Source organism: Anguilla anguilla, chromosome 4 (genome assembly GCF_013347855.1).
Source record: "Anguilla anguilla isolate fAngAng1 chromosome 4, fAngAng1.pri, whole genome shotgun sequence".
Classification (NCBI taxonomy): domain Eukaryota; kingdom Metazoa; phylum Chordata; class Actinopteri; order Anguilliformes; family Anguillidae; genus Anguilla; species Anguilla anguilla.
In genome coordinates, this window is record NC_049204.1 from 3,039,920 (window position 1) to 3,067,371 (window position 27,452).

Here is a 27,452-nt window from a genome sequence, read left to right on the forward strand (position 1 = left end):
TGGATTGAGCCCGCCTCCCTTACCTTGACGGCTTTATGTGGGGGAACTGGAGGCTCGGGAAGTTCCTGTCGTCTCACCTGGGTGCCCGCGTGCGTCGTCCCGGCAACAAAAGGGGGCCGGGGGCGTAGGTGCCTTGCAGCCTTGGAATTCAAAGCTAGAGACAGTTCCGGGGGGGGGGAGAGGGAGGGGGGCGGCCGGTCGGGTATCGAAAACCAAACGGGGTGAAAGGAAACTGACCTGCATGTGTGTCCTGTAATCGGAGCCAGCCGTTCTCACCGCTGGGGGGGGGGGGGGGGAGGCATTTAGGCATTTGGGCATTTGGGCTCTGTCCTAAGCCCCTGGAGCTGCACATTATTTTACATTTCGTTGAATATTTTTTTAAATTAAGATTAGAATGGCTTTCCCTTTCCAGCCCAGCAGGGCTTTGGCACTTTTTTGGTCCTCCTTCGCCTTGTTTTGGTAAATATTCAAATATTTAGCAAAAATCGGACAAAAAAAAAAGCCAATCTCTAGTGTTTGTTGTTTTTGTTTTAATTTGTAAAAAAATGTAAGTTTCTGTCCCAGCGTTAAGATCCACCCAAGACTCTGGTGTTTGAGTGTGAATCATCATCTTAACAGGTGTCCAACGCCTCCGTTTGTACATTTTGCTTCCTGTCGTACATTTTTTTTTTTTTTTCTCTTCCGTTAACCAGACTAAAACGAGGGGTGGGTTTATTATCTGAAGCCCCGCCCCCTCCTTTGCTGGTACGAATGACATCGTCGGCAATTTGACTGTTGCCAGCCCCTGTAGTGATTTGGCAGGATTGGTGCAACTTTCAAGATTTGTGATTGGCTGGAGCTTGATGTTCTCATTTTTGATGTGGAACTCAAAACATTCCAGTCTGTGGTGAGGCGAGACCAAATCGTGGCATTTGGCCAAATCATAATAATTCTGTGACGTGTGACGTTTAGTCATAATTGAGTCTCAAGGCTAACTGGGCTGGGGGATTCTTCCCGACCATGAAGGTTAATTTATACTGCCCTTTCCTGTGCTGCACATTTTGCAGAAGCTATATAAACAGACATTGTTGCTAGAATTTGCAACCGCATTCATTTGAGGAAGCTGGGGGGGGGAAAAAACTGTTTGACAAAGCAAACTGTGAAACGGGGGAATTGTTCATCCTATATAAAAAAAAAGGAAAAAAAATAGAAAAACATTCCACAAAAACAAAGAAAAAAAAAACTTGTCTTCCAAGGAAAATGTAGCCGTTTGAATATGAAAGAAGTCATCTTTTTAAAGAAAAGTAAAAAAAAAAAAAAAGTTTACTTTTTATGTTTGTGGGTAACTCCAATTCTGACTGTGCCACTGTATGACTGTATGGAGCTTTTATTTAAAAATCTTCATTGTAGAGCGCAGGTGCTGTTCAAGGGGAACACCGGATGTTTCCTTCGATTTTATCTTAAAAGATTTAATTTCTTTTTTTTTTTTTTTAAATATGTTTGCATTCTTGAATTGTGTCCATGTGGTTGTGAAAGTGATATGTTGAGACTATGAGAGGGAGAGAGAGAGAAACTGAGCAAGTGGTTTTTTTAAATTTTTTTAATGATAATGTTGCGCTAGCTGGACAAATGCCAAGGAGGAATAAAAGCTAGTGCGTGTGTTTTTATTATTCTGGGCAAGTAAAGGTTTGGACAGTTTCTTTTTCTCTGGCAAAACGTGCCTCCCAAGAGATTAGAAGAGGGTCTCAACCTATTGCCAAAGAAGAATGTGGGCTGTTTTATTATACGATTGAGCATCTGGTAGGCTAGGCTTGTTTCAGAGTACGTCTTGCTGCGTGGACGCCAGCGTGATTCGTGAACCGTAATCGGGAAGGTGATTTCCAACGGCACCGTTCTCACGCATCCTGTATGTGCGTACTCGGAGGAGAAAAACGAACGGCGTCCTTCTCACCGGTCCGTCTTCACGATGGTGACAGGACGCCGATTGTAATCTTTCTGCAGATGCGTCTTTTGTGGGTTTTTATGTCTTATAGTAAGACTTACTTGAATTACATATGCAGTAGTTTCCTCTCCCTGTGTTTGGGGAAACTAAAACTTGTTCTCAAAAAAAAAAAAAAAAAAAATTTTTTTTTTCAAAACTGAAGCTACACAGAATCAAGGCACAAGAGGGGTTTGGGTGGTCTTTGGTTTTGAAAATACTATTTCATTTTAAGTTCATTAAGTTTTTTTTTTTTTCCCCCACCCCCCAATTTTACCTCACCTGGCCCAGGTGTGCATCCACTGGGGTTCTTAGTGGTGCGGCAAGTAAAAAGATGGCTAGAAGCCACAGAAGTGGCACATCTTCCCTTTACCAATCAGGTTTTTTTTTTTTTTTTTTTTTTGGCCAATGTTGTGGGAACAGGCCAGTTAATTTGTGAAAATTATATGATCTATACCAGACATCTGTGCTTTCCTGCCACACAGCACTGTCAACGGTGTTAGCGTTAGGTATCGGGGAAAAGTAGGGAAGGGTCCACTCTGGCTAAAGGAAAAATCCCAAAACTTGACAAGCCTTTGGTTAACATTTTCTTTTTGTGTGTTGCATCCCTGAGCTGAGAATCTCAGTTGGCCCCTTTTAAAGGTTGCCCCAGTGCACTAGTCCTAGATCATCCAGGAAGTCCACTGGAATGATTTGAAGAGCACTGGTGTTGTGTAAGCAATTGAACTGGAGGGGAGGAATATAGTTTTTTTTTTTTTTTTTTTCATTAATTTAATGTGAATTCTGCCTGTGATACCCGACAGTCTAAAGGCCATTCTTTTTAGAGAGGGTGGGGTCAGCTCCTGCCCTCCCCCTCTCTTTTTTTCCTCCCCAAGCACTGTCAGCCCCGATGCTCCTGTGGGGCAGAATTTTGGAAAATGAAACTTTCTAAAGGCAATGACTTAGAACAAGCACTTTAACTTTACCTTTTGGACTGATGGCAGTTCACTCAGCTAAATTTCATAAGACTGTTGCAGAATTTTGTATTGTTTTTTTTTTTTTCCTTTTTTCTAAAAAACAAATTTAATAAAAATTCTTCAAAAACACACCCATCTGCCTCTTGACGTGTCGTTCTTTTTGAAACCCCTTGGTGTTTGTGTGCCCCCCCCCCCCCCCCCCCCAAAAAAAAACGTGCCCTTCCTGTGGTTGTTCCCGGTGTTTCCGGAGTCAACAGGTGTCTTCACTGAACTTCATCGCGCCTTCCTGCCAGTTCAAATAAACGTGCCATTTTTTTCTCGCCTTTGCCTCAGCATGGTTACGTGCTTGTGATTGGTTGGTTGCCAGTGTCTATTTAAGTATAGCTTGCAATATAGTTTGATTAAATGTGCACAGCAAAGAGTAAATCTTCCTCCAATCAAGGCCTGGCAAACCTCTGAAAGAAGGCGGGAGGGGGGAGGGAGAAGAATTTCTGCTTTTTGTACTTGGTACTGGTACAGTGGAGTTGTAAAAAATCTTGCTGAACGTGTCCTTTTGAATTGGAGCTACTGAGCCGTTTTGCTGAAACGGCAGGCTGATGCAACCCAGTGCAACCTGCAGCCTCAGGGGCTTCGTCGCGGATCCACGGCAGTCTGGAGCGTCATACCTGCGTTTTTCCGCGTGCGCGTGCAAAGCCGAAACTTGCCCCGCGTGACAAATAAACGTTTGAAATGTGGACGCGTTTAGCCGTTAAGACTAACTGCACGCACTTCTGCCGGAGAATTTCTGTTCTAAATATATTGACGGAACGGACAATCGAACGAAGGGAGAAATGAATTCAGAATATTGATGGTGAATTTGGGTGTTTCTTTTCAGTTCACCTCAGTCGTCTGTACGAATTTTACTGCTGTCTGAAAGGTTAAAGTAGGCTATTTACAATAAAGATTTGACTCTGCTCTGGTCCCATGTTGCCTGGTCTCTGGTGACATCACCCATTCTCAGCAGTGGGTGAGCTTTGTTATTCGGCCATTTTATTTCCACACCAATAAATTGCACCGCACGCAATAATACTGTAGAATGTGACTGAGCCGAGAGGATTTCTCTGATGAACGCGACAAAACCGAGACAAGCCGGAACTTAATGTGGTGTTTTGCTCCCTCTGTTGTTTAAAAGCTTGTATAGCTGCTGGAAAGTTGGCACAAATCAAAAAGGACTCCGGGAAGCTCCTCCAGGAAATAAAATCCATGATGCAGGTTAATCTCATAAACCTGACTGAACACCAATAAATCGATACACATAAGCAATTAAATGAGGTGAATGGCACGACTGTATGATGAAAGTAATCTGTTTGCCCTCTAATAACCTGTGTTTCGAGTTAGGCTTAAAAGAAGTACCTATGGCCAGACACAGCCACACAAAAACAAAACCTCATCCACATCCTCTTGCCATTCAAACCCTACGCCTTTTGTGGGCATGCCACTACAATATACTAATGTAGTTCTTGTTCCTTTTTTTAAAAGGTTTGTTTTAACTCTGTACAAATGTTCAAAACCATCACCCATACCTCCTTTTAAAATTTCCCATCAATCACTGACTCATACTTTCATATTCAGAAAATTCCTCTCTGAGTTTTTTCAAAATCCCCTACAATCCCCCAGTCTAGCAACCCGGTCCCTTCCTGTCACAGTTCTGTAGTACTCCTAACTTTCATTCTCCACCGAGGGCTTCAGCAAGGAGAGACAATTATTCGGTTGAGGTGGTTCAAGCATTTCTCAGTTTCTTCCCATTGAACTTGCATGTGAATATTGTCAATAAATACACAGAGTATTTACAAGTGAAGAGGTTCAATCTCAGGGTTACGTCCAGCCATAATATACTAATATAATACCAATAGTACTGAGACAGAGAGTTCTCTCTGTGCAGAGATCATGGAGATCTGGTTTGTTACCTTCTTTCTAGCCAAAATGGTCAGGCTTATAGCTTTTTAACACAGAGTTGTGCACCCCTGCCTTAGATGGTGGACATTCCTGATATAAGCCCCAAGTACTTTTGGTTCATGTGCCCCTGACCAGAGGTGTAAAATCCAGGTTCAAAAAGTAAAAGGATTTTTTTTCCAATCACCTGTATTTGCTCATTAGCACAATCCTTCAACCAGGAGGTAAAACTAATCAGCGAAATCAGCTGGCCCGGTTAATGGGTGGAAGAAACATGTGGCAGGAGTTCTACTTTCTGATCCCTATAGGAACCAGTATCATGAAGCATACTGATGTAGCTGGATAACTGCATTGAGTAAAACCCAGAACTCTCCCAAATCTGGAACATGGACTGAAGTAAAAAGAGCTGTTCCGGGATTTACTCAGTGCAGTCATCCAGCTAATTTGGTAATCTAATTTTATGATACAGGCCCCTGGACTTTCGACCTCTGCCTCTGACCCTACTCTTTTGTGAATAAGATGACTGTAAGGGAGATGACAGTCCCAACTCCGATGCAAGAAACCACGTGGGAATCGGAGATGAGTTTAATGTGCAATGAACTGATGACCAGCACATCCCGTGACTCGACAGAATTAAGTAAAACGTGTGTTGAATTCAGACGCTGATTTGACTATTAACATTATCACAAGTGTATTTGGCTCTATTTATTTTTCATTCAATTCCTGAGTCGAAGAATTATTATGATTTATTTACTGTTTATATCCTTTATATCCGTGTACAAATGTGGGGTTGAGGCCTGGCCAGTGTTTTTCCTCTTTCACTTTATTTATGAACAGCCGGGGACTTCAGCTTTTGATTATTAATCTGATAACCTGCCGCACGTGTAAGTGATTGTATTAACTGATAAAAAAGCACGAGTCAGGCTGCTTTTTCTTCGACATCGAGATGAATGTGTGGTCGCTTTTCCAAATGCTCCAACAGCCAATAATGGTTCGAATTTGCGGTGATGTCGATTTTAATAGTTTGTTATTCCAGATAATCCATAAGGCCATTTGTAAATGCAAATAGGCTGGTAGCTACAAATTCGGAACCGTTTTAATTCGTGGGTTTCGGGGGGGGGAAACATCAAAAGAGCATAGAAAACATGCCGTGTTATAAGTTGAATTAGCTTAACTACAACGATTGTGCGAATCCACTGATCTGCAGTAACGAACTAAGCTGCTATAGTGTTTTGTAACTAACTACTAGGTAGTTTAATTGCTATAGGGCCACGTCTAGTCTAGGCTACTTCGAAGTATGGCGGCAAACGAACGCACCTATTCCAGAATGCCCGAGGCTACATCGGCTCTACGGGTTTGGCCACGTGTCATGCCGGAATCTCACTTGCCTTCAATATTCAGCATCCTCTTTTTGGGGTAAGAATTAAGAAACCGCGAACAATCTGCAGTGTTTTCTCTGATCATTCAAACGGTAGGCTAAACTCATAGGCTGTTGCGGAATTGCTTTAAATTGAAGTTGGCGCTGGACCGCACGTAATTTGCTTGTATGTAATCTGCTCCTTTCCAAATACACCGTTTTGTATTGGTCTTAATTTAATTCGTTCTGGGCGTCACGACGGACATTTGTAGCCTGGACAAACGCGGTCAGTTTTAACTGTAGCCACTAACAAGAAATCTGCATTATGTCCATGAGTGGAATTAAAATGGTCTTACAAAACGGGAACCTTTATGCACTGCCAAAATGACTATGGACGCCATGCGTTCGAGGTTTTTATTTCTGTTAATGCACGTTCTACATTGCCTTAATGGTTTGGGACATCCTAATAAGATTAGTGAAGCCCAAACAGTTGACACATGGAAATGTAACGTAACATCACTTAAATGAGGTTTCCAATAGCGAAGTTGGGAACTGTTAAATAGAAATTTCTGTAATTTCTTCTGGAAATGCGTTAAATTTTCAGCATGTATCCAATTCCGAACTCTTGTCATGTTGGCACCCAACGTAAAGGGATCATGTTGGCCGTTAGTGGACACCAACTGTAAAAGGAGGACATTTGAACGAGTACTAATGTAACTGAAGTTGTGATCATAATTGGGCAATGGTGAATCATTATTTGGTTTATGATGGGGCAAGTTATTGGTCGTCATGTCTCCCTGTTCTATAGAGCAGAGGTTTCCTAACATCAGTCCAGTTTTTCAGTGTCTTTCAATCAGCAGCCAATCAAGGCCTTGACGGAAGTGTGCAGACTTTTTTTTTTTTTTTTTAACCAATCAACTGCTGAGAATAATCACTGGTGCTGAAACGCATGGTATTTGAAAATGCGCCCTGTTTGAACCTGACATCCATTACAAATAGCAGTGTTGAGAAGCCATTTAATCTTATGAATTCTTAAGGCTGATTCAATGATTTTGAAATGTTTTAGTGGTGAAGGGTTTGTGGTGGTTCCATAATGATTGCCTGGATGCCCATAAACAAGGTGAGTGAAGTGTTTAATGCTGTTGAGCAATTGTATACCTTTATTTTTGCCCCATATTAAAGAATTTCTTTCCTGCAGATTTTAATCTTTCAAGAATCCCTTCTGTCCATAGCACTGATGCTAGACCCAAATCCACTCAGATGTGTGGAATATTGTAGAAGGACACCAGAGATGTTCCAAGAGCTCCAAGGATTCCATGTTCTGGGAGAGCAGAAGGCTAGCATTTCAGACTGGTAGACTGGTGCTGTTGCTGCACTTCCTGGTTGTTTGGGGGGGGGGGGGGGGGGAGACTTGTGGCCCTGCATTTTGCTGTGCAACTTTTACATTTCCTTATCACGGTTATCCGTGCCACTAGGGCGGCAGTGTAGTATAATGGATAAGGAGCTGGTCTTGTAACCGAAAGGCTCGATTCCTGGGCAGGACACTGCTGTTGTACCCTTGTGCAAGGTACTTAACCTGCATTGCTTCAGTATATATCCAGCTGTATAAATGGATGCAATGCTATGTAAAATGTTGTACGTTGCTCTGGGTAATGGCGTCTGCTAAATGCCTGTAATGTAATGATTTCAATGTACTTTAGACAAATTTGTGACCATCTATGGAAAGGAAATGGACACTTGGCTCACTGAAGTGAATACATTTTAAATGGATTTAAATGTAATGTTTGAAACCTATATGACGACCCAACATCCACCGCCAGCTTAATCACTAGCAATCTAACTCTTGGAACTGAAGGAAAGAGCTAATTTACTTGTAAAAATTGTGACCAAATGTTGCTTGTGGACAGACCAATGGCCCCCAAAAGGGCTTGAATGGAGTAAGTATTGTGGCAGATGTCTACGATTTGATCTTGGTGTAAACCTCTGTCCAATAAAAACTTCAAAATGTGGCTTCATTTGTCATTCTACCACCCTAGCTACCTGTACACGCTTGGTTCCCTTTCTAACCCGTAGCCTGTGTCATCACTACTTTTGGAAACTTTGAGAATAGTTTTTGGTAAAGGTTACTTGAGCAGCTGTCAGATTTCCTTATCTGTTCAATTTCCATCACACACAGACAATCAGTGCATTGCCATAGTAATTCAACAACACTGCTCCAATGCGCGCAATGGTCATATGACAACAATGACATGCTGAAGTTCCGTCAAATAGACCAAAACTGCACACAGTGCTTCCAGACAATGCATATTTTCAATACAAATGTACTCCGTAGAGCTGAGGCCCATTTCAAAGGAAATAAGCATTTCAATTCTGCTATTACAGCAATAAGTAGCCTAGTTTCCAACGTTTTCTTTTTGACTGAGCTCCTACTCGATGATGTCAAGGCTATACCGCCAAATCTTAAATTGTGTGAAAACACTAGAATGTTCTACTCTACATTACAACACCGTTGTAATCGTTTATTTCGCCAACGGAGTCCGTAGTTTAATATAGGCGAAATTTTGATAACGTACTTGGAACAGGCATCTAGTCTGGGTACCTAATTACGTCATAATTTGCGACAGCTGGGGCCGTCAGCTACTTTTTTTTCTTTACCTCCCATCTGAAACATGGCGACGCTGGGACGCTTGTTATTGTTGTCGTACGTGTAGAAAAGGGTAGACGAAAGCTCCTCGGAACTATTTCAAACCGGGTTACTGATAGAACACGTAGTTCTCGCATCTTTCACTTTTTGTTTCAGCGGTTATGAAAGTGTCCGGCGTGGAGGATGCTGAGATCCACCGGGTTTTTCCGTGGGATTGACTGCCCGTTTTATGCCGAAAACCGTAATGGGAGGACAGACGGAGATGTGTGCAACAGACCCTACTGTCACTTCAGGCACAGCAAACTCAGACGGGCGTCTTGTAGCGCAAACAGTAACCGGAAATCCAAAGAGTCTTGCTCAAAACAAAATGGTGATTTTTCCTTTAAAGTTCATGTGTGTGTTCCCTGCGTCTCAATGCCCGTTTGCAGCGTTCGTTGACCTATTTTTATTGGTAGTTTAGTTTTCTGCAATCTTGGGGAATAAACAATAGCTAGCTAACTACTTTGATGGATGTGTGCAAGGTCTTATTTACTGTAAAAATATTTCGCTTGCGATATAAGACGCTTTAACTAATGCGACCGTTGTTTCAGAATCGCTCATGGTTGCAGTGAGATTTGTGAGTTACTTGCAGCTAATAAAAGTAGTGACACCGTTTGGACTCAAAGTACTGATGGATTGTTTTTATTCGCAGTCTTGGTCCACCTCTGTTTACGATCAGTTCCAGGTCCTGCATTTCTAAGGCCAGCCGTGAATTGATCCTTTAACACTGCCTTTAAATTTTAGATGCCAGAATGTCAGTTGGAGCTTTAAGGAGTCATTTCAGTCACTGTTTCAGCCTGATTCCGCCGAACTACGCAATTTTGAAAAATGTGTCCTGGGTGGGTGGAGTAAGTGTGTCCATTTCGTTTTCATAAAGTATTCGATATGCACAAGAATTTGCACAGCGTAGCTGCACCTGGCTCATGAAAATCGGATAAACCGGTCAATCTAGGCTTTGCAGATCAAATAAATCCAGATTCAGCGATAACATCCTATTTCTAATCTCAAAATGTTTTTCGAAACGTAGTTCAGTGGGTTGTGGAATATAAGAGTTTATGAACAGGCCACCATGTTTCACCGGTTCGTAAAACGTTGGGCTGAAACCAATCTAGCCAATCAGGTGCCAGCAGTGTTCAGTCGTAATTAATCGGGTGAATTTGTGGGCGGCAACAATTTTGGGTTGGATGTCTTGATTGGCATCTACTCAAAGTCGCCGTGACCTCCGAAGAGGTACTCTGATGTTACTATTTGGGCAGGGCCAAATGTAGAAAGTACTTTTCAAACGTCAGGGGAGCACCAAGACGTTTTCTACCAGTTTTTTCTTCTAAATTATATTATTTCAGAAGTGTTGAAATGACGGCATGGATTAAAATGATTTATTATGAAGTAGGCCTGTTTACAGCTAAAACGAAAAAGGAAATAAAACAGATCTCTGATGTAATTATCCTTGAAGTCTTTTTTTTGTCTTCGTTCCAATTCAGGTCTTACTTGACTGTAGAGAGTGATTTTACACAAGTGTGACACGCCCGTTTTCGTGTGTCAGTGAGCAGCGGTTTGAAATGCAGCTCTTACATCGTTGGGACTTATTCCTCAGGGCCAGGTGTAGACCAGACCTCCCAAAAAACATGCAGTGGCACAGATTCCAAAAATGGAGTCCTGAAACCTATACATGTAGCTTCTGGGACAAGTTTACTTCAAAGATGTATATTTCCAAAAGAAAAACCCATTCATCACTTTGACTCAAATTGGGGAATACGTCAACAGGAGTCCAGTGTACAGCGTTTCTGTGTTTATGCATGTAATAGGGTTTTTTCAACTTTAAACAAAAAAAAAAAGTGCCCCTCTCTGTAGTGTTTCTGTGCGATACATTTACCCATTCACTGTTTTGTATTGACTATGTCAAGTAAAAAAAAAGGGAAAGTACGAAACTTGAAAGCAAATGCTGTTTTATTGCTGTTTCTAGAGCTAGCCTATGACCCCTGCAACCCGGAGGTGGTGAGACCGGGAGAGACGAGGAATGGGGAACCCGCGTCAGACCTGTCGAACCCGGCTCCCTTGGACCAGGGCGCCCTGGAGCTGGAACGGGTCAACAGGGCCATTGAGGCCGTGCGCAACGAGGTGGAGCGAGAGCAGAAGAGGCTGTCGCGCATCGGGGACCAAGAGTACGACCCCACCGCCAGCGTCGTCGCCAAGAGGCCCAAGCTGCCCGTCGCCGTGCCCCCCCAGGAGTACAACCCCACCGCCAGCGGCGTCGGCAAAAGGCCCAAGCTGCCTGTCGCCACGCCCCCACAGGAGTACGACCCCAGCGCCGTCGCCGTCACCAAGAGGCCCAAGCTGCCCGTCGCCACGTCCCCCCAGGAGTACAACCCCACCGCCAGCGGCGTCGCCAAGAGGCCCAAGCTGCCCGTCGCCACGCCCCCCCAGGAGTACGACCCCAGCGCCGTCGCCGTCACCAAGAGGCCCAAGCTGCCCGTCGCCGTGCCCCCCCAGGAGTACAACCCCACTGCCAGCGCCGTCACCAAGAGGCCCAAGCTGCCCGTCGCCGTGCCCCCCCAGGAGTACGACCCCAGCGCCGTCGCCGTCACCAAGAGGCCCAAGCTGCCCATCGCCACGTCCCCACTGGAGTACGACCCGGGGAGCTACCAGATGTCCCAGCCCGCCGACTACAACCCCACCCCGCGCTCCAGCAAGTACACCCTGGACTGCGACGGCCAGGGCCCGTCCGCCAGCTCCCTGGAGTACGTGCCCACCGCCGTCACCAAGACGACCGTCAAAAAGTCGGCCCCGCCCGCGCGGACTCCCCGTTCGCCCACTCCCCCGTCCAGCCCTCCGCCCGTCCCCGCCCCAACTTCGTACCTCTCCTCCTCATCCAGGCACAAGTACACGCTGGACAACTCCAAACCGTGCACCGACCTCGAGTACGACCCCCTTTCCAACTACTCGTCCCGGCCCGGGAGCAAGGGATCCAAGGGTGCGGCGGCGGCGGCGGGAAACGCCGGGGCGGGGGGCAGAAAGAGGCTGCTGTCCTCGGGCGCTGGGGGCAAGCAGACCGCGACCGAGGAAGGGTACGTGCCGACTTTTAAGAAGCCCAAACGGCAGGCGGGGGCGCCCGCGGCGGGCGACTCGCAGAAGTACACCGCCAGCTTCTCCGAGTCGGACGACGAGAGCTCTGGGACGGAGTACCGGCCCACCTCCATCAGCCGCCTGCAGCGGAAGAAGGCCGCCGCCGGGTTAGGGGACGGCGGTTTTCGGAAAGGAGGAGAGGGCGCGGCGAAGGAGCGGCGGGCCTCGGAGATCGGGGACGAGGAGGGTCGTTCGCGGGACGACTCGGGAGCCTCCGACGGCTCCGGACCCGGCTCGCTCGACGACCGAACCGCGGCTAAAAAGACCACGGCCCAGAGCGGCCTGAAGAAAGCGAGCGGCGAAGCTTCCAGAAAGAGCGGCGGTCACAAGGAGAAGGGAGGGGACGGGAAAAAGACGGACTCGTCCAAGAAGCCCGGCAAAGAGGAGACCAAGAAGCACGGCAAGACCGAGGGGAGGAAAACGGAGGAGAAGAACAGGGCGAAGGAGAAGAACAGGGCGGAGGAGAAGGGCGTGGACAAGAACAGCAGCAAGGAGGCGAAGAAGGCGAGGAGCGACTCCAAGAAGGACTCTAAAGGCGGGAGGACGGAGAAGCGGAAAGGAGATTCCGGATCCGGGCAGAGGGAGAAAGGGGGAGGAGGAGGCGGAAGTTCCCTCAAGAAGGTCAAGTCTTCGGACAAGCGCGACGGGAAAGAGAGCGCCAAACCCAGGCCGCTGGAGAACGGGAAGCTGGAGAGCGGAGCCGGGGAGAAGGGCAAGAAGCGCCAGGACAGGCCCGATGGCGGTAAGGACCGCCGGGGGAAGGGCGGCGCCAGCGGCGCCGCTGAGGGCAAAGCCAAAAAGGTGGAGAAGAAGCAGAGGTCTCTGACTCACGTGGACCTGTTCGGGGATGAGAGCGCGGAGGAGAAAGAGGCGGAGGAGGAGGAGGAGGAGGAAGACGATGATGATGATGATGAAGGGGATGACGACAGGCAGGGGACGGTCGTGAGGAAGTCGGCGGCCGCTTTCCGCAGGGGAAACTTCGCGAAGAGCAGGAGGAAGGAGTTGACTCCGTCGTCCTCGGACGACAACGACGACGACGACAACGGCGTCGCCTATGACGACTACGGGGACGACGCCGATGCGGACTACAGTCACCTGCAGGTGGACCTGGACTACGAGGAAGACCCCATGGAGGAGTGCCTGCGCATCTTCAACGAGTCCAAAGATGTGAAGACTGAAGACAAGGGGAGGCAGGCCAAGCAGGTACCTTGGTTGACTCTACCGTGGATCTGTACCGCGAGAACCTGGAGTGAGCCGCTGTAGTCCGCTTACTGATCGCAGGGATTCTGTGCTATCAGAATGAGTGTTGGTTCCAGACGGTGCATGTAGGTCCTTTTAATGTAAGCCTGCTAATGAAGTTTAACCTGATAGTGACCTTGGACTTTTCCCATTTGTAGTTCTCTCATGAGTTACTGCATTTTTAAAATCGGATTTAAAAAGTAAAAAAAAAAAAAAAAAAAAACACCATGGATGTCATTCTCCCAGTGCCTCGCATGCAATTGTTTGCCTGTCTTAAATTTCAGACTGGTGTTTGGATGGGTGTGAGGGTACTTGCCGTGAATGTAGTTTGTGTAATATTGTGCCCATAAGATGCTTTGTTTCCCATGCCAATAGTCATAGACCCCGATAAAAAATAGTTAATAGATTTTTTTTTAAATTTTCAACTTGGTTTTTATGGTGTATTTCTATTGGTTTTTACCACCTGGTCCCCAGCTGTCAAGATGTACATTCTTGTGTATTCTTACACATCTTCACCTCTTTGCTTCCCTCTCTTTCTTCTCCTCTTTCCTTTCCTCTCTTTCTTCTCCTCTTTCCTTCCCTCTCTTCCTTTATTTCCTTCTCTCCTTTCCCCCTCCCAGGCCCCTAAAGAGACGGAGGAGGACCCTGGCACAGAGGGCGCTTTGACCACACTCTTCCCTGGGCAGAAGAAGAGAGTCTCGCATTTCATGGCCAAAGGAAATGTGAGTGTGGGGCGATGCTGTGTGAATGGCAGGAAGTGCGCTGCTTGTGATGCGTCACACACGCGTCGCTTCACGGTCCGGTCGCTGCCGCTACCACCGCCAACTTCTCTGAAACATTCAGCCCTGCGTGTCACTGTGTTTGACCACATGCGTGTTTGCGGGTCATGTAAATGACTTGGAACAAATGGTTAAAGAAATACTCACAGGTTTATTACTTTGCTTAACAGATACTTGTTCAAGGTGACTGGCTGGGCCTGGATGCATACATGTGTATATACACACACACACATGCACACCGGTATATACACAAGAGTCAGAACATCTTAAAAAGGGAAGCCAATCTTAATTGAGCACGTACCACCGGAGTGTTGCTGTAGACAGGGAAGCTGTTTGTACACTTGCGCATTTGGCCATGAAGAGAAAATCTCTGACTCAAAACACGATGTCTGTCCGTGCAGGACAGCCCCCAGCTAACACAGAATGTTCTCACAGTGTTGCTGCCATGTTGTGGCAATGTTGTCACGTTGACAAAACATTCCAGTGGCATTGTGAGAACGTTTTGTGTTAGCCCCGGCAGATGGGGGAGGGGGGGTGGGGTGCAGTTTTTGCAAATGCCAGTGGTTCTTCCCTCATGTCTGCACACATTTGCCAGGAATAGTCTGATGATGATGTCTGGGGGAGCAGACACTGTGGGAAAATTGGCCGGTTGAGATCGTTCATTAATTAGGTGGAAATTCTCCCGTCATTCTGCATGTTCTGTTTGGTTAACTTGAACGTGGAGGAAAAGGTCCAGGCTACCTCGTTCCTCACTGAAACAAATGCTACAGAGTAATTGCAGAGATAGGCGGTCAGCTGGTGAGCCTCTCCTCAGAGCATTAAAAGGCTTCATTGTGGTGCTGAGTGGTTATTATGTGATAAAGGAATTCACTTATGACATTTTGCACAGCCCTTTGTCAAATTATGTGCCTACCACAGGCTTAGTGTTTCACAGTGCATGTCCACATACATTGCAAAAGTACAATTACTGTTCAGTGGGTTGCACTTAAATGGCCGTCGTCTTCCGAATCATTACAGTTTGTCTGTTTCTAAATTATTTATACCAGTTGAATGTAGGATAAAGTCGTACATCCTTTTGATATTTTAGATGATCGTTGGATTTAATGTAGAATTTTGGGATATATGCAACAGAATTTCAGATGTATTGTCACATGACTGTAGAAGAACTGCAGAACTGTTTTTCGCAGACTGGTAGCTTCAGTCTATTCAGGTGGCCTCTGATTGCTATGAGCAGGCAGCTGAAGTCATGGCATTGTCTTGCACTCTGCTCAGCCAATGAGGAGCTGCAACAAGGTAAAGCCAGGACATTGTTTCACCACTAGATGGCAGCAAGACGCAGACGACGGTTGACGTACCTTTAAAAGTGCCCGTTTGTGTTCACCTCGAGCCATTTAAATTCAGTTACAGAATGTAAATCATCGATATACAAGGTATTAAAAAAAATCATTAACACACACAACATAACACATCAATGTACAGGAGAACAACAGTCAATGAGAAGGGCCAAAACAAAATTCTACTTCTGCCAACTTTGCAATGTGAGAGCCTCGCAGTCTTGTTCTCTCTTCCCTCCGACGCCACTTTGCTGATCTGAAGTGAGCTCTGATTGGCTGGGAGTGTTTTCTAATGTTGCAGCCCGTGCTCTATAGATGTGGTGACGTTAAGAAGGCGACTTTAGCGTTTTTTTGGACGAAGCCTGTTCGAGCGGGAGTGAGTGGGGCCGAATTTGAGGAATGTTTCGGTGAATGTTTACCCCCCCTCCCCCTGCGCCCCCCCCCCTCGTCTTTCAGGCCGACGCCCCCCCGAAGCCGGTGGTGCGACCGTACCGTCGCCCGACTGCGCAGGAGATCTGCTACCAGCGCATGCAGATCGCGCAGCAGCAGGCTGCGCAGCTGGCCGCCGCGGTCCAGAAGAAGGCCGCCGCCACCGCCGCCGCTGTGACCACGCCCACTTCCAGCTTCCCCGGGGAGAGGAAGAGGGTGGCGCACCGCCCCACCCAATCAGCTCCTGCCCTGAAATCCGGTACGACCCTTTTCCAGGTCCTGGGACGGTGGTGACCAGCCCCTGTATCTGGAGATCTACAGTCCTGTAGGTAGTCACTCCAGCCCTAATTTGGCACACCTGACTCTACTACTTAGCAGCTCAACAGGATCTCTAGCTGTTGAATGAGGTGTGGCTTTGTTTAGGGTTGGAGTGCAAACCTACAGGACAGTAGATCTCCAGGAACAGGGTTGGTTACCACTGTCCTAGAAAATACTTTAAAATCCTGAAAAAAGAAAAAAAAAAAAAGATACTTGGACCGGTACTTCTCTCTAGGGGTTTCGTCATACTTGTTCCTGGTTATGGTTATACACTTTGTTGTACGTCGCTCTGGATAAGAGCGTCTGCCAAATGCCTGTAATGTAATGTAATATTTAAATTATTATGTGAGGGTGTTGGAAGGTGATCAAGTGTTCCGTGGTCCTTAGAATTCTTGAAGAGGGCAGACTGGCGACATGAGAAGAAAGGCGACATGCTGTGCTTCCTGTTTGATGCTACCCCAAATGTCGGTGTGCTGACAGTGCTAACCGTGGTGATAGCTCACTGGTTTACTCATCACACTGAAATATCATTAATGAGTGACGTGCGCCCATTATTCGTGGACACAAAACATTTTGAATCTAATGTCTTAAAGGTGTGTGTCTATAACGCGGCTGCAGGTAGCTTAACGTAGCCCTGATTGTTGCGTCAAAATAAGTCTTTGACAATATGTTTTACCTGAAAAAGTCACTGAAAGATGATTTGAATGGGGGCACTGCCTTTCTGTCTGTCCATCTGTCTGTCCTTCCTCCCTTCCAGCCTTTGGCAGTGCCTGAGCTGGTTCCCGTGCTTCACCATGTAAATGTCTTTTCATGAAAGAGCAGTTTGAGCCGCTTTAGCTGACGTAGTGCTCCTGTGTGCCTGCAGGTGGCGCCGACGCGACGCAGGCCGGCGGTCAGGTGACCCCGCCCAGCCGCGCGGTCTCCTCCCAGCCGTCCGTCAAGGCGCACACGTTCACCGGGATCCTCTCCAAGACCACGTCCACCGTGGCGCAGAAGAGAGTGGCTCACATGCCCACCATGAAGGTGGGGCTCGGCCGTGCACGTGAGCACGTCCACGTGAGCATGTGCACGTCAGCGTGCACGTGAGCACGCGCATGTGCAGCCAGTGGCAGTCCCAGAAAATGCACCCCTGTTCGTCAGTTCTGGGTCCTGTTTCACAAAGTGGTATAACGATTTAGCTAGATAACTGTTCTATTCAAACCAACTCTTCAAACCCTTATGGGCATTTAGTCAATTCACAGATTATCTGAGTGGCTACATATTTAAAAGTTCTGCTCAGATCAGACTTGGAACAAATACAGTTTTTGAATATTTTAAACCTTTAGGGACAGTGAAATCACTGCTTCTCTGTGCAATTGTACAGAGAAGCAATTATTGAGCACATAGTATGGCTCATTGCCAGTATTGTTTATTTTATACAGCCTTCTCTGCTTTGAAGGGCACTGTATGCATTTGGCCCTGTACTGCTTTTTCTGTACAGCCAATCACAGTGATTCAAGTTACTGTGGCTATTTCCTGATTGGCTGTGACCATTTCCTGATTGGCTGTGGCCATTTCCTGATCGGCTGTGTCCATTTCCTGATCGGCTGTGTCCATTTCCTGATTGACTTCTGACCATTTCCTGATTGGCTGTGATCTCTTCCCCCATGTCTCCCTGCTTTGCTCGCAGAGCTCTACTATGAAGCGGCCAATCATTCCCAGCGAATTCGGCGCCAAGGTGCCCACTAACGTGCGCCAGCGGTACCTCAACATCTTCATCGACGAGTGCCTCAAATTCTGCCCCTCCGAAGAGGCCGCCTTCGAGACGGTAAGGGCGCGGTCTGGGCGTTGAGGTTGCTCAGATACAAAAAAACGGGATTTTGCAGACGCTCTTATCCAGAGCGACTTACACAACATTCTACATAGCATATACATTGCATCCTTCTATACAGCTGGGTATATATACTGTAGCAATGCAGGTTAAGTACCTTGCTCAAGGGTAATGCAGCGTTCCTACCCGGGAATCAAACCTGTGACAAGACCATTACCGTCACCCCATTTGCTGAAGTTTGTAAGTGGGGCTGAAGTCTTCCTGACAACTTCAGCGTGCGTGGAGGTTGAGGCGGTGCGTTGTGTCTCTGAAGGCCCTGCAGGAGGAGAAGGTGGTGTACGACCGCAGCAGCAGCAGGAACATCTACCTGAACGTGGCGGTCAACACGCTGAAGAAGCTGCGCAGCAAGAGCGGCTCCAACGCCTCGCCGGCCGCCAGTACGTTACGCTAACACGTTACGCTAACACACAACGCCTCACCCGCCACCAGTACGTTACGCTAGCACGTTACGCTAACACACAATGCCTCACCCACCACCAGTACGTTACGCTAACACGTTACGCTAACACAGAGCCTCGCTCGTCGCCGGTACGTTACGCTAACACGTTACGCTAACACAGAGCCTCGCTCGCTGCCAGTACGTTACGCTAACACGTTACGCTAACACACAACGCCTCACCCGTCGCCGGTACGTTACGCTAACACAGAGCCTCGCTCGTCGCCGGTACGTTACGCTAACACGTTACGCTAACACAGAGCCTCACCCACGGCCAGTACGTTACGCTAACACATTATGCTAATGTCCCCACCCCCCATCACAGAGAGCCCTGCGGTGAGCACCAGTAGGAAGGCCCAATCACACGAGGAGGTTCTTGGGGGGCGTCTAGCGGCCAAGACGAGCTTCACCATCAACCGAGCGGGCAGGCAGAAGGAGGAGGACCTCACCGGTGAGTGACACGCGCTGGCTGCCGTTCATTCGCTGCTGCTCTGTGTAGGTCAGAGAGTGGACCCTACAGACGACGGCCATCAGGGGCATGGTACAACTACTGTACGTCCATCCATTAGCCATACTCTCTTATCCTGGGCATGGTTGCAGGGGGGGTGCTGGAGCCTATCCCAGCATGCATAGGGGCGAGAGGCAGGAATACACCCCTGGACCAGGCGGCCAATCTATCGCAGGGCGCACACCCCATTCACTCACACACTCATACCTAGGGGCCATTTAGAGTCTCCAGTTAGGCTACCTGCATGTCTTTGGACTGTGGGAGGAAACCGGAGTATCGGAGGAACATGCTGAGTCCACTCAGAAAGGCCCCCGTCCGGGATTCGAACCCGGGACCTTCTTGCCATGAGGCCACAGTGCTATCCACTGCTACCTCAAACATCCAAGTAAATATGGAAATATTAAATATGGTTTCCCCAACTCAAACTGGATTTGACTGCCTTTAATCCAGTGATCGGTGGTGTTAATGCATAAGGGCTTTGAATAGCGGTGTGTAATGGTGTGGCTTATGGATAAGAGGCACTCATTAGTGGCTGTGTGCAGGGATACAGTCTGGTGCATTAGCCCAGTGCTGTAAGGCCGTAGTGCAGAAGGGCCTGCTAGCCGAGCTGTGCGCTAACGGCGGCGCGCGTGTTTGCAGGAGCCAGCTTGTACAGGAAGCTGAAGGAGTACGTGATGACCGAGGAGCAGCTGCAGGAGCACAGCTACCCCCGACCGCACCCCGACCGTCCGGGCCGGGCTGTGGTCCACAACGTCCCGGAGAAGAAGAACTTCGACCGTGAGTCTGTTTGCGCACCCTTGTCTTTTTTCGTCTGGGTTCATTGGGGGGTTTCCTGTGTGTCAGGGCTGCCCAACCCTGTTCCTAGAGATCTATCGTCCTGTCGGTTTTCACTCCAACCCTAACAAAGCACACCTCATTCAACAGCTAGAGCAGGGCTGCCGAACCCTGTTCCTAAGGATCTACTGTCCTGTGGGTTTTCATTACAACCCTAACAGTGCCACACCTCACTCAACAGCTAGAGCAGGGCTGCCGAACCCTGTTCCTAAGGATCTACTGTCCTGTGTGTTTTCATTACAACCCTAACAAAGCCACACCTCACTCAACAGCTAGAGTTCCCATTGAGCTAATTAGTCAAATCAGGTGCGCCAGGTTGAAATGAAGACCTGCAGGATGGTAGATCTCCCGGAACTGGGTTTGGCAGCCTTGGTGTGTACTGTAGAGAAGTTTGGCTCTTCCCTACTGACCCCCCCCCCCCCCCGCCCTTCTCCCCAGCGTTCAACAAGGTGTGCTGTCGCTGCGGGGCCGAGTACAAGGTCTCGCCCAACGGGAACTGTGTGAGGAAGGAGGAGTGCAGCCATCACTGGGGCCGCCTGCGTCGGTACAAAGGTGAGTCTCTCATCCGGTTCCGTCCGGTTCAGTTTGGTTCCATCTGGTTTAGTCTGGTTCAGTTCAGTTAATTTCAGTTGTATGGTAGATGGTAATACAGTATGGATGGTAATGCAGTGTGGATGGTAATGCAGTGTGGATAGTAATGCAGTGTGGATGGTAATGCAGTATGGATGGTAATGCAGTGGGAGATGGTAATGTAGTGTGGATGGTAATGCAGTGGTAGATGGTAATGCAGAGGTAGATGATAATGCTGTGTAAATGGTAAAGCAGTGTGGATCGTGATCGAGTGTGGATGGTAGTGCAATATGGATGGTAATGCAGTGTGGATGGTAATGCAGTGGGAGATGGTAATGCAGTGTGGATAGTAATGCAGTGTGGATGGTAATGCAGTGGGAGATGGTAATGTAGTGTGGATGGTAATGCAGTGGGAGATGGTAATGTAGTGTGGATGGTAATGTAGTGTTCTGTGTTCTCAGTTTCAGGGGGCTGGGAGACTCAGTACAACTGCTGTTCTGGAGCAGTGGGTTCTCCGGGTTGCCAGGTTGCTAAGGTAATCCACTCGCCTGTGTCCACACACCTGCCCTGCTTCATTGAATTTCAGTTGATTTCCTGAATTGACTGAATTGAAATATAATTGACCCTGACCCTGAAGATGAATCCAGTGGTCATTTCTTATCCAAGAGAAAATTGGAAACTTTTAAAGCAGTGGTTCCCAACCCTGTTCCTGGAGATCTACCGTCCTGTAGGTTTTCACTCCAACCCCGAACAAAACACACCTCATTCTGATCTGAATGAGCTGCTAATTAGTAGAATCAGATGTGCCAAATTCAAGCTGAAGTGAAAACCTACAGGACAGTAGAGCTCCAGGAACAGGGTTGGGAGCCACTGTTGTAAGTACTGTAATCACACAGTAGGGGGCAGTGTTGCGCTCAGTGTATTACAGTCACTGTAGGTCCGTGACTATGTTTTATTTCTTTATGTCCTCATTTCCGTGTGAGGGGGCAAATGAACAAATTAATACTGTAATTTTCTGAAAAATTGTAAGCACAATTTTGTAAATAAGCAGACATGAGCATTTTCCGCTCACCAATATTTCTGTGCTCATTTATTTCAAGTTTATTTCGGCTAACTTGTTACATTCTTCTTCTTTCTCTGTAGTATTATTTAAATTTTATTTGGATAGCACTTAGAACATTTGGAAGCACACTGGAAACATGAATGGTGTTTTTAATTTTAAAAAAAGTATTATTTATAATCGTTATTATTATTTCAGAGCTTAGTGTAGTCATGTGAGCGCAGCAGCAGTAATTATGAATCCTGAAGGGAAACTGTCTGTCTCCTGTCTCACAGCAACACGTGCAGGACGGTCGTAAGGAGGCCCTGGACAGCTACGTGACGACCTTCGAAAAGCCCCTCCCCCTCGACGGAGACGCTGGCGTCTACGCCCTCGATTGTGAAATGGTCCGTGAGTCCTTTTAGAGTGGAAACACTCGCCCTAAAATCAGCGTTTTTTTAACAGTAATTACAGTCTGTACACCGATGGTACAGTCAAGTGTCTTTCTGCATGTACTGCAGGTCTTTCAGATATGCGTGTGACCCTGGTCTCTCTCTCTCTCCCTCTCTCCCTCTCGCTCTCCCTCACTCCAGTGCTACACAAAGCAGGGTCTGGAGCTGACCAGGGTGACGGTGATCAACTCTGAGCTCAAGGTCATTTACGACACCTTTGTCAAGCCTGAGAGCAAGGTGGTGGATTACAACACGCGGTACGTTGTCTCTGTGTCCTCTCTACAGGACTCTGGAAGAATGTGAATATGAGCAGTGTGGTAGAAACCTGTGGGGAAAACCAGACTGGAGGTGTTGACCAAGATTTTAACATGCGGAGTTTACGTTTAACTTCAACATTTAACATCTCATTTATATCTTTGTCTGTGTGCGTCTTTGTGCGTGTCTGTGTCTGTGTGTGTGCGCGTGTCTGTGCGCGTGTGTGTGCGCGTGTGTGTGCGCGTGTGTATGCGCGTGTGTGTGCGCGTGTGTGTGTGCGTGTGTGTGTGTGTGTATGTGCACATGTGTGTGTGTGTGTCTGGGGCGGCAATGTAGCACAGTGGGTAAGGAACTGGGCTTGTAACCGAAAGGTCATAGGTTCGATTCCTGGATAGGACACTGCTGTTGTACCCTTGAGCAAGGTACTTAACCTGCACTGCTTCAGTATATATCCAGCTGTATAAATGGATACAATGTAAATGCTGTGTAAAAGTAGTGTACGTCGCTCTGGATGTCGGGGGGCGACATAGCTCAGGAGGTAAGACCGCTTGTCTGGCAGTCGGAGGGTTGCCGGTTCAAACCCCGCCCTGGGCATGTTGAAGTGTCCTTGAGCAAGACACCTAACCCCTAACCCCTAACTGCTCTGGCGAATGAGAGGCATCAATTGTAAAGCGCTTTGGATAAAAGCGCTATATAAATGCAGTCCATTTACCATTTACCATTTACCATGGATAAGAGCGTCTGCTAAACGCCTGCGATGTAAACGTCTGCAGATTCTCTGGCGTAACGGAGGAGGATCTGGAGGGCGCTACCATCACCCTGCGGGACGTGCAGGCCGTGCTGCTGAGCATGTTCAGCGCAGACTCCATCCTGATTGGTCACAGCCTGGAGAGCGACCTCTTTGCACTAAAGGTAAGCAGTCAGTTAGGCATTGACCCTGGGGGGGGGGGAGCAGCACCTGCACCTGGACACCTGCCCGATTTTATGGACACGGTCCAAACTGTGGGGTGATGCCAGTTGGGTCAAACGATTATTTGAATAAATGTGTAAGCCTTTCTACAAAGAATTCTGGTGTATTAATTACAAACTGCCAATAAGAGTTTGAACTTTGAACTTCAAAGAGCAGAGCAGCAAAGCTGGGAGTCCATGTTCTCTACAGTATCGGCATATTATTCTCAGGTCTTCTTTTTAAATTCAAACCCAACACAACTGCAATTCTGATATACCTGTAGCAGGTATGCGTGCTGAAAATGTTCCTGGTCTGAAAGTAAACCAACCTGAAGTCTGCCCTAAAGCCCCCCCCCCCCCCCATACTCTCTCTCTCTCTCCCTGTTCTTATCTCTCTCTCCCTCTCCCTGGATCCCCCTCTTCCTCAGCTCATCCACAGCACAGTGGTGGACACGGCTATCGTCTTCCCCCATCGCCTGGGCCTGCCCTATAAGAGAGCCCTGCGCAACCTTATGGCCGACTACCTCAAACGCATCATACAGGACAACGGTGAGGCACTGAGCTCACTGACGCACTGAGCTCACTCTGACACACTGAGCTCACTCTGACACACTGAGCTCACTCTGACACACTGAGCTCACTGACGCACTGAGCTCACTGACGCACTGAGCTCACTCTGACACACTGAGCTCACTGTGACACACTGAGCTCACACTGACACACTGAGCCCTGACACACTGAGCTCTGACACACTGAGCTCACTCTGACACACTGAGCTCACTCTGACGTGAGGAGCTCACTCTGACGCACTGAGCTCACTCTGACACACTGAGCTCACCCTGACGCACTGAGCTCACTGTGACGCACTGAGCTCACTCTGACACACTGAGCCCTGACACACTGAGCTCACTTTTACACACTGAGCTCACTCTGACACACTGAGCTCACTCTGACACACTGAGCTCACTGACACACTGAGCCCTGACACACTGAGCTCACTCTGACACACTGAGCCCTGACGCACTGAGCTCACTCTGACACACTGAGCCCTGACACACTGAGCTCACTCTGACGCACTGAGACTGTGACCATCTCTTCTCATATCCTCTCCTCTCTCCTCCTCTTCCCTTCTCTCCTTCCCTCTCCTCCCCGCTGCCTTCCCCTCCTCTCCTCTCTTCTCTCCTCCTCTCCCCTTCTCTTTTCCCTCTCCTCTCCTCGACCCCCCCTCCTCTCCTCCTGCAGTGGAGGGGCATGACTCTAGTGAGGATGCGAGCGCCTGCATGCAGCTGATGATGTGGAAAATCCGGGAAGACACCAAGGTCAAGAGATGACCTCAGTGCCCCCTAAGCTCCGCCCCCCCCTCCCACCTCTCCTCCTGTACCAGTGCAGAGAGACGGAAAGAGAGCGCAGTGTGGCCGAGCGGGGCCGGGAGGCGTGGCCTAGCGGGGCTGGGAGGCGTGGCCTGCCGGGCTCAGTCTGCCACGCCCTGCCACAGCACTTGAGTTTCACCCGAGTGGAACCATGACGGTGACATGGGGAGAGAGAGGTGGGCAGGGACTGAGAGAGAGGGAGGGAATGAGTGAGAGAGCATGAAAGAGGGAGTGAGTGAAAGGGTGAGAAAGCAAGAAGGAACGATTGAGAGCGAGAGAGTAAGAGCGAGTGAGAGAGAGAGAGTGCGAGGGAGAGTGCGAGAGAGGGAACGAGTGAGAGGGTGAGAGAGAGTGTGAGAGAGGGAACGAATAAGAGAGAGAGAGAGTGTGTGAGAGGGGGAGCGAGAGAGTGGATGAGAGAGAAAATGCGTCCCATCAGGCTGCTGACCAATCCCGGGCCGTTCCAGTCACGCCTGTGATCCCACTTGACCCATGTCATGTGACCTGGTGTGGCCAATCACTGTAGGCTTCTGTTTAAGGAGGGCTTGGATGAAAGAGTGCTTTTTCCGCTCTGTTTATTATTAGGATTATCATCATTATTGTTATAATTTTTTTTTTATCTTCAGCGTTGTTATTGGTGCCTGTTTCTCTTAGTTTCTCAGTCAGCGTGGGTCTCTGTGAGGCAGATGGGCCATGGTGATGTGCCTCCGGTCTCAAATGCACAGCCACAACATGGCGAAACTATGCCAGAGCATTTCTGTTGTTTTGTTTGTATGTTTGTTTGTTTGTTAAGACCCCTGTATCCCTTTGGTGCGAGGGTCTCTCAACAGTATTTTGGGTGTTACTACACTCTCTGAAGAAAGTGTTCCAAAAGGCTGCTCTGCGTCTCCATAGTGGAACCCCCGGTCTAGCTCAAGGGTTCTTTGTCACGCAAGATGGTCCAATCTGGGAGCTTTTGCACTTTTCATATCTACCATAGAGGGTTCCCCTATGGAGACATGCCAAAGAACCCTTTTTTTCCCCCCTAAGAGTTAATACTCCTTTAAATCACATACTTTTCCGTCTGGTCTAGATCATGATAGAAAGCGGTTCTACAGTATTATTTCCTCCTTAGCCATATAGACAAACCCCAGCAGGTGTCGCGGGTGCGACTTATGTCTGGCATTCCCCGTGATTACGGCTGCTGATGATTATTTTCTCCCCGCATTCTTACAGATATAATTACCATCTGTGTTCGACGGACACGGATGAGAATTCTTGGTTTTAATCGGTTTAATTATGATGAAAAGGGGTTCGGTAATACATAGACGTGTTGGTATTGAGGAGTTGAGCATTGGACAAGACTTGAACAGTGGTTATTGTGGGTTTTTTCAGCGTTTTTCATTGTGCCGTTCTCTGGAGACCAGTGAATGACGTCGAACACCCAATGTTATGTCTGACGTCGCGTGCCAGGGTATTGCTGCTGAATACTTGATCGAAGTGTTTTACCCATGTTGCACTAGGGAAAACCTCGCCGTCACTGGGGATGGGGTATGACCGCCTCACTTGAATATTCTTAATAAGCCTGCATTAATTCCCATGGCCCAATATACCGTAGCATCTGAGGAGGCATATCGAAGTCTTTTTATCTTTGTTTCAGTTTAGTAAAAACACTTGTAGGAGGAAACTCCGACCGACGTGTCGGTCTTGTTTGTTTGCAGCACTTGTCGATTCTTCATTTTAATGGTTTAATCACATTAAGGCCTGTTATCAGAAGTGCAGTGCTTTTTCTAGGCAGAATATATTTGTTAGCTTACGCGCGAAGTGACACCGAAACTGTAGCAGAATATGCGGCCACAGACACACGGGGGATTCCTGCGATGGCCTGTCTTACAGAGGTGATATCGCGGGTTTTTCAGCTGAACACTGCGGTGTGACTTGGATCTGTACGGGGCGTTGGGGCGTTGCCTAGGTCCCGGTCTTCTACCGCTTGTCAGCGTCCCTCCGTCTCGTGAATTGCACAGTAATGAGTTGCCCTCATTATTAGTAGAGCAAGTCTAGTCCTTCATTTTTACAGGTGCAGGCGACTCCTTCCTCCTACGAGTAACGACATTTATGCCGTTTCATTTTGATGTTCAATAAAGGCAGGTGTATGATTTGTATTTAATAAATGTTCCCGAGTAACCTGTAAAGTCCATTGTAAAATAGTCACACTAATGATGACAAACGCTCACTATGTAAATATGCTGTAATAAGTTTTTTCTTTTTTGTATGTTTTATTTTCTCTTATATTTTTGTTTCGTTTTTCTATTAAAAACGGAAATGGAGAATAGCATTTCTAAAGTGTTGTTTTTTCGGTGGTAATGAATGATGGAGTTTTAAAGATTCTAAATATTCTCACAGCCGTATGATCTCGCTACTTTGTGGGTGTGTGTGCGCGCGCAGGTACGTGTGCATGTTCTAACTGCTTTCTTCCTACTACTCGGCCATGGTATTTAGTTTAAATCGTCTTTTCTTTGTTAGTTTCTGTATGTGCTACGGTGTCTGAGCGTGTAAAAAAAGAGGAAAATGTTCACAACACTACTTTTCAACAATTGTTTTGTTGAAGCCATGAAAGTTGCAGTGTTTGTCAATCTCCATCTGTTGACCGAGATGCCCTTGAGCTTCTTGCTGAAGTAAAATCATTTAATTTAAATGTTTAATTGTGAGCGCCTCTCCTTTGTTTTGCTGGTAATGTTGAGGCTTTTGGAATCAACTCCTCCTCCGCAGTACCTACAGTTTTGTGTTCGGACAACAAAGACTGCACTAAGTTGGCCGGTATGTGTGTGCGCGCACATCTATCTATCTATCTCTCTTTTGTCTCTCTCTCTCTCTCTCTCTCTCTCTCTCTACATTGTGCTGTTCTTTCGAGCAGGTGTTTAGTCTCGTGATCTGCCTCCTCTCCCAGCAGATGTTTCAATCGTCAAACAAAACAGAACAAAAAAGGACAAAACCGCGGCTCATTATTCCCTCTCTGAAGCGCGGATCCGTGCCTTTGCGCATTGAGCGCGACCCGTCAGCACGCATTTCCCCAGGACGCCCCGC

General features: G+C 47.7%; 1 protein-coding gene across 1 annotated transcript; it reads left to right on the top strand.

The window, feature by feature from the left end:
* Positions 1 to 8,840: 8,840 nt before the first annotated feature.
* On the top strand, positions 8,841 to 26,703 carry rexo1 (REX1, RNA exonuclease 1 homolog). Its single transcript, XM_035415610.1, has 16 exons — positions 8,841 to 9,216; positions 10,849 to 13,211; positions 13,868 to 13,969; positions 15,817 to 16,048; positions 16,973 to 17,130; positions 17,777 to 17,914; positions 18,231 to 18,354; positions 18,739 to 18,864; positions 19,561 to 19,698; positions 20,194 to 20,307; positions 20,787 to 20,860; positions 21,661 to 21,771; positions 21,958 to 22,073; positions 22,845 to 22,983; positions 23,448 to 23,568; positions 24,262 to 26,703. Exons 1-16 carry the CDS (start codon positions 9,030 to 9,032, stop codon positions 24,348 to 24,350), a joined length of 4,332 nt encoding a protein of 1,443 aa, XP_035271501.1. The 5' UTR covers positions 8,841 to 9,029; the 3' UTR covers positions 24,351 to 26,703.
* The last annotated feature ends 749 nt before the right edge of the window (positions 26,704 to 27,452 follow it).

Coding starts and splice junctions, on each gene's coding strand:
- rexo1 (XM_035415610.1), top strand. CDS start 9,030: ATGCTGAGATCCACCGGGTTTTTCCGTGGGATTGACTGCCCGTTTTAT. Junction 13,970..15,816: donor ATTTCATGGCCAAAGGAAAT/GTGAGTGTGGGG, acceptor CTCGTCTTTCAG/GCCGACGCCCCCCCGAAGCC. Junction 18,355..18,738: donor CAACGCCTCGCCGGCCGCCA/GTACGTTACGCT, acceptor CCCCCATCACAG/AGAGCCCTGCGGTGAGCACC.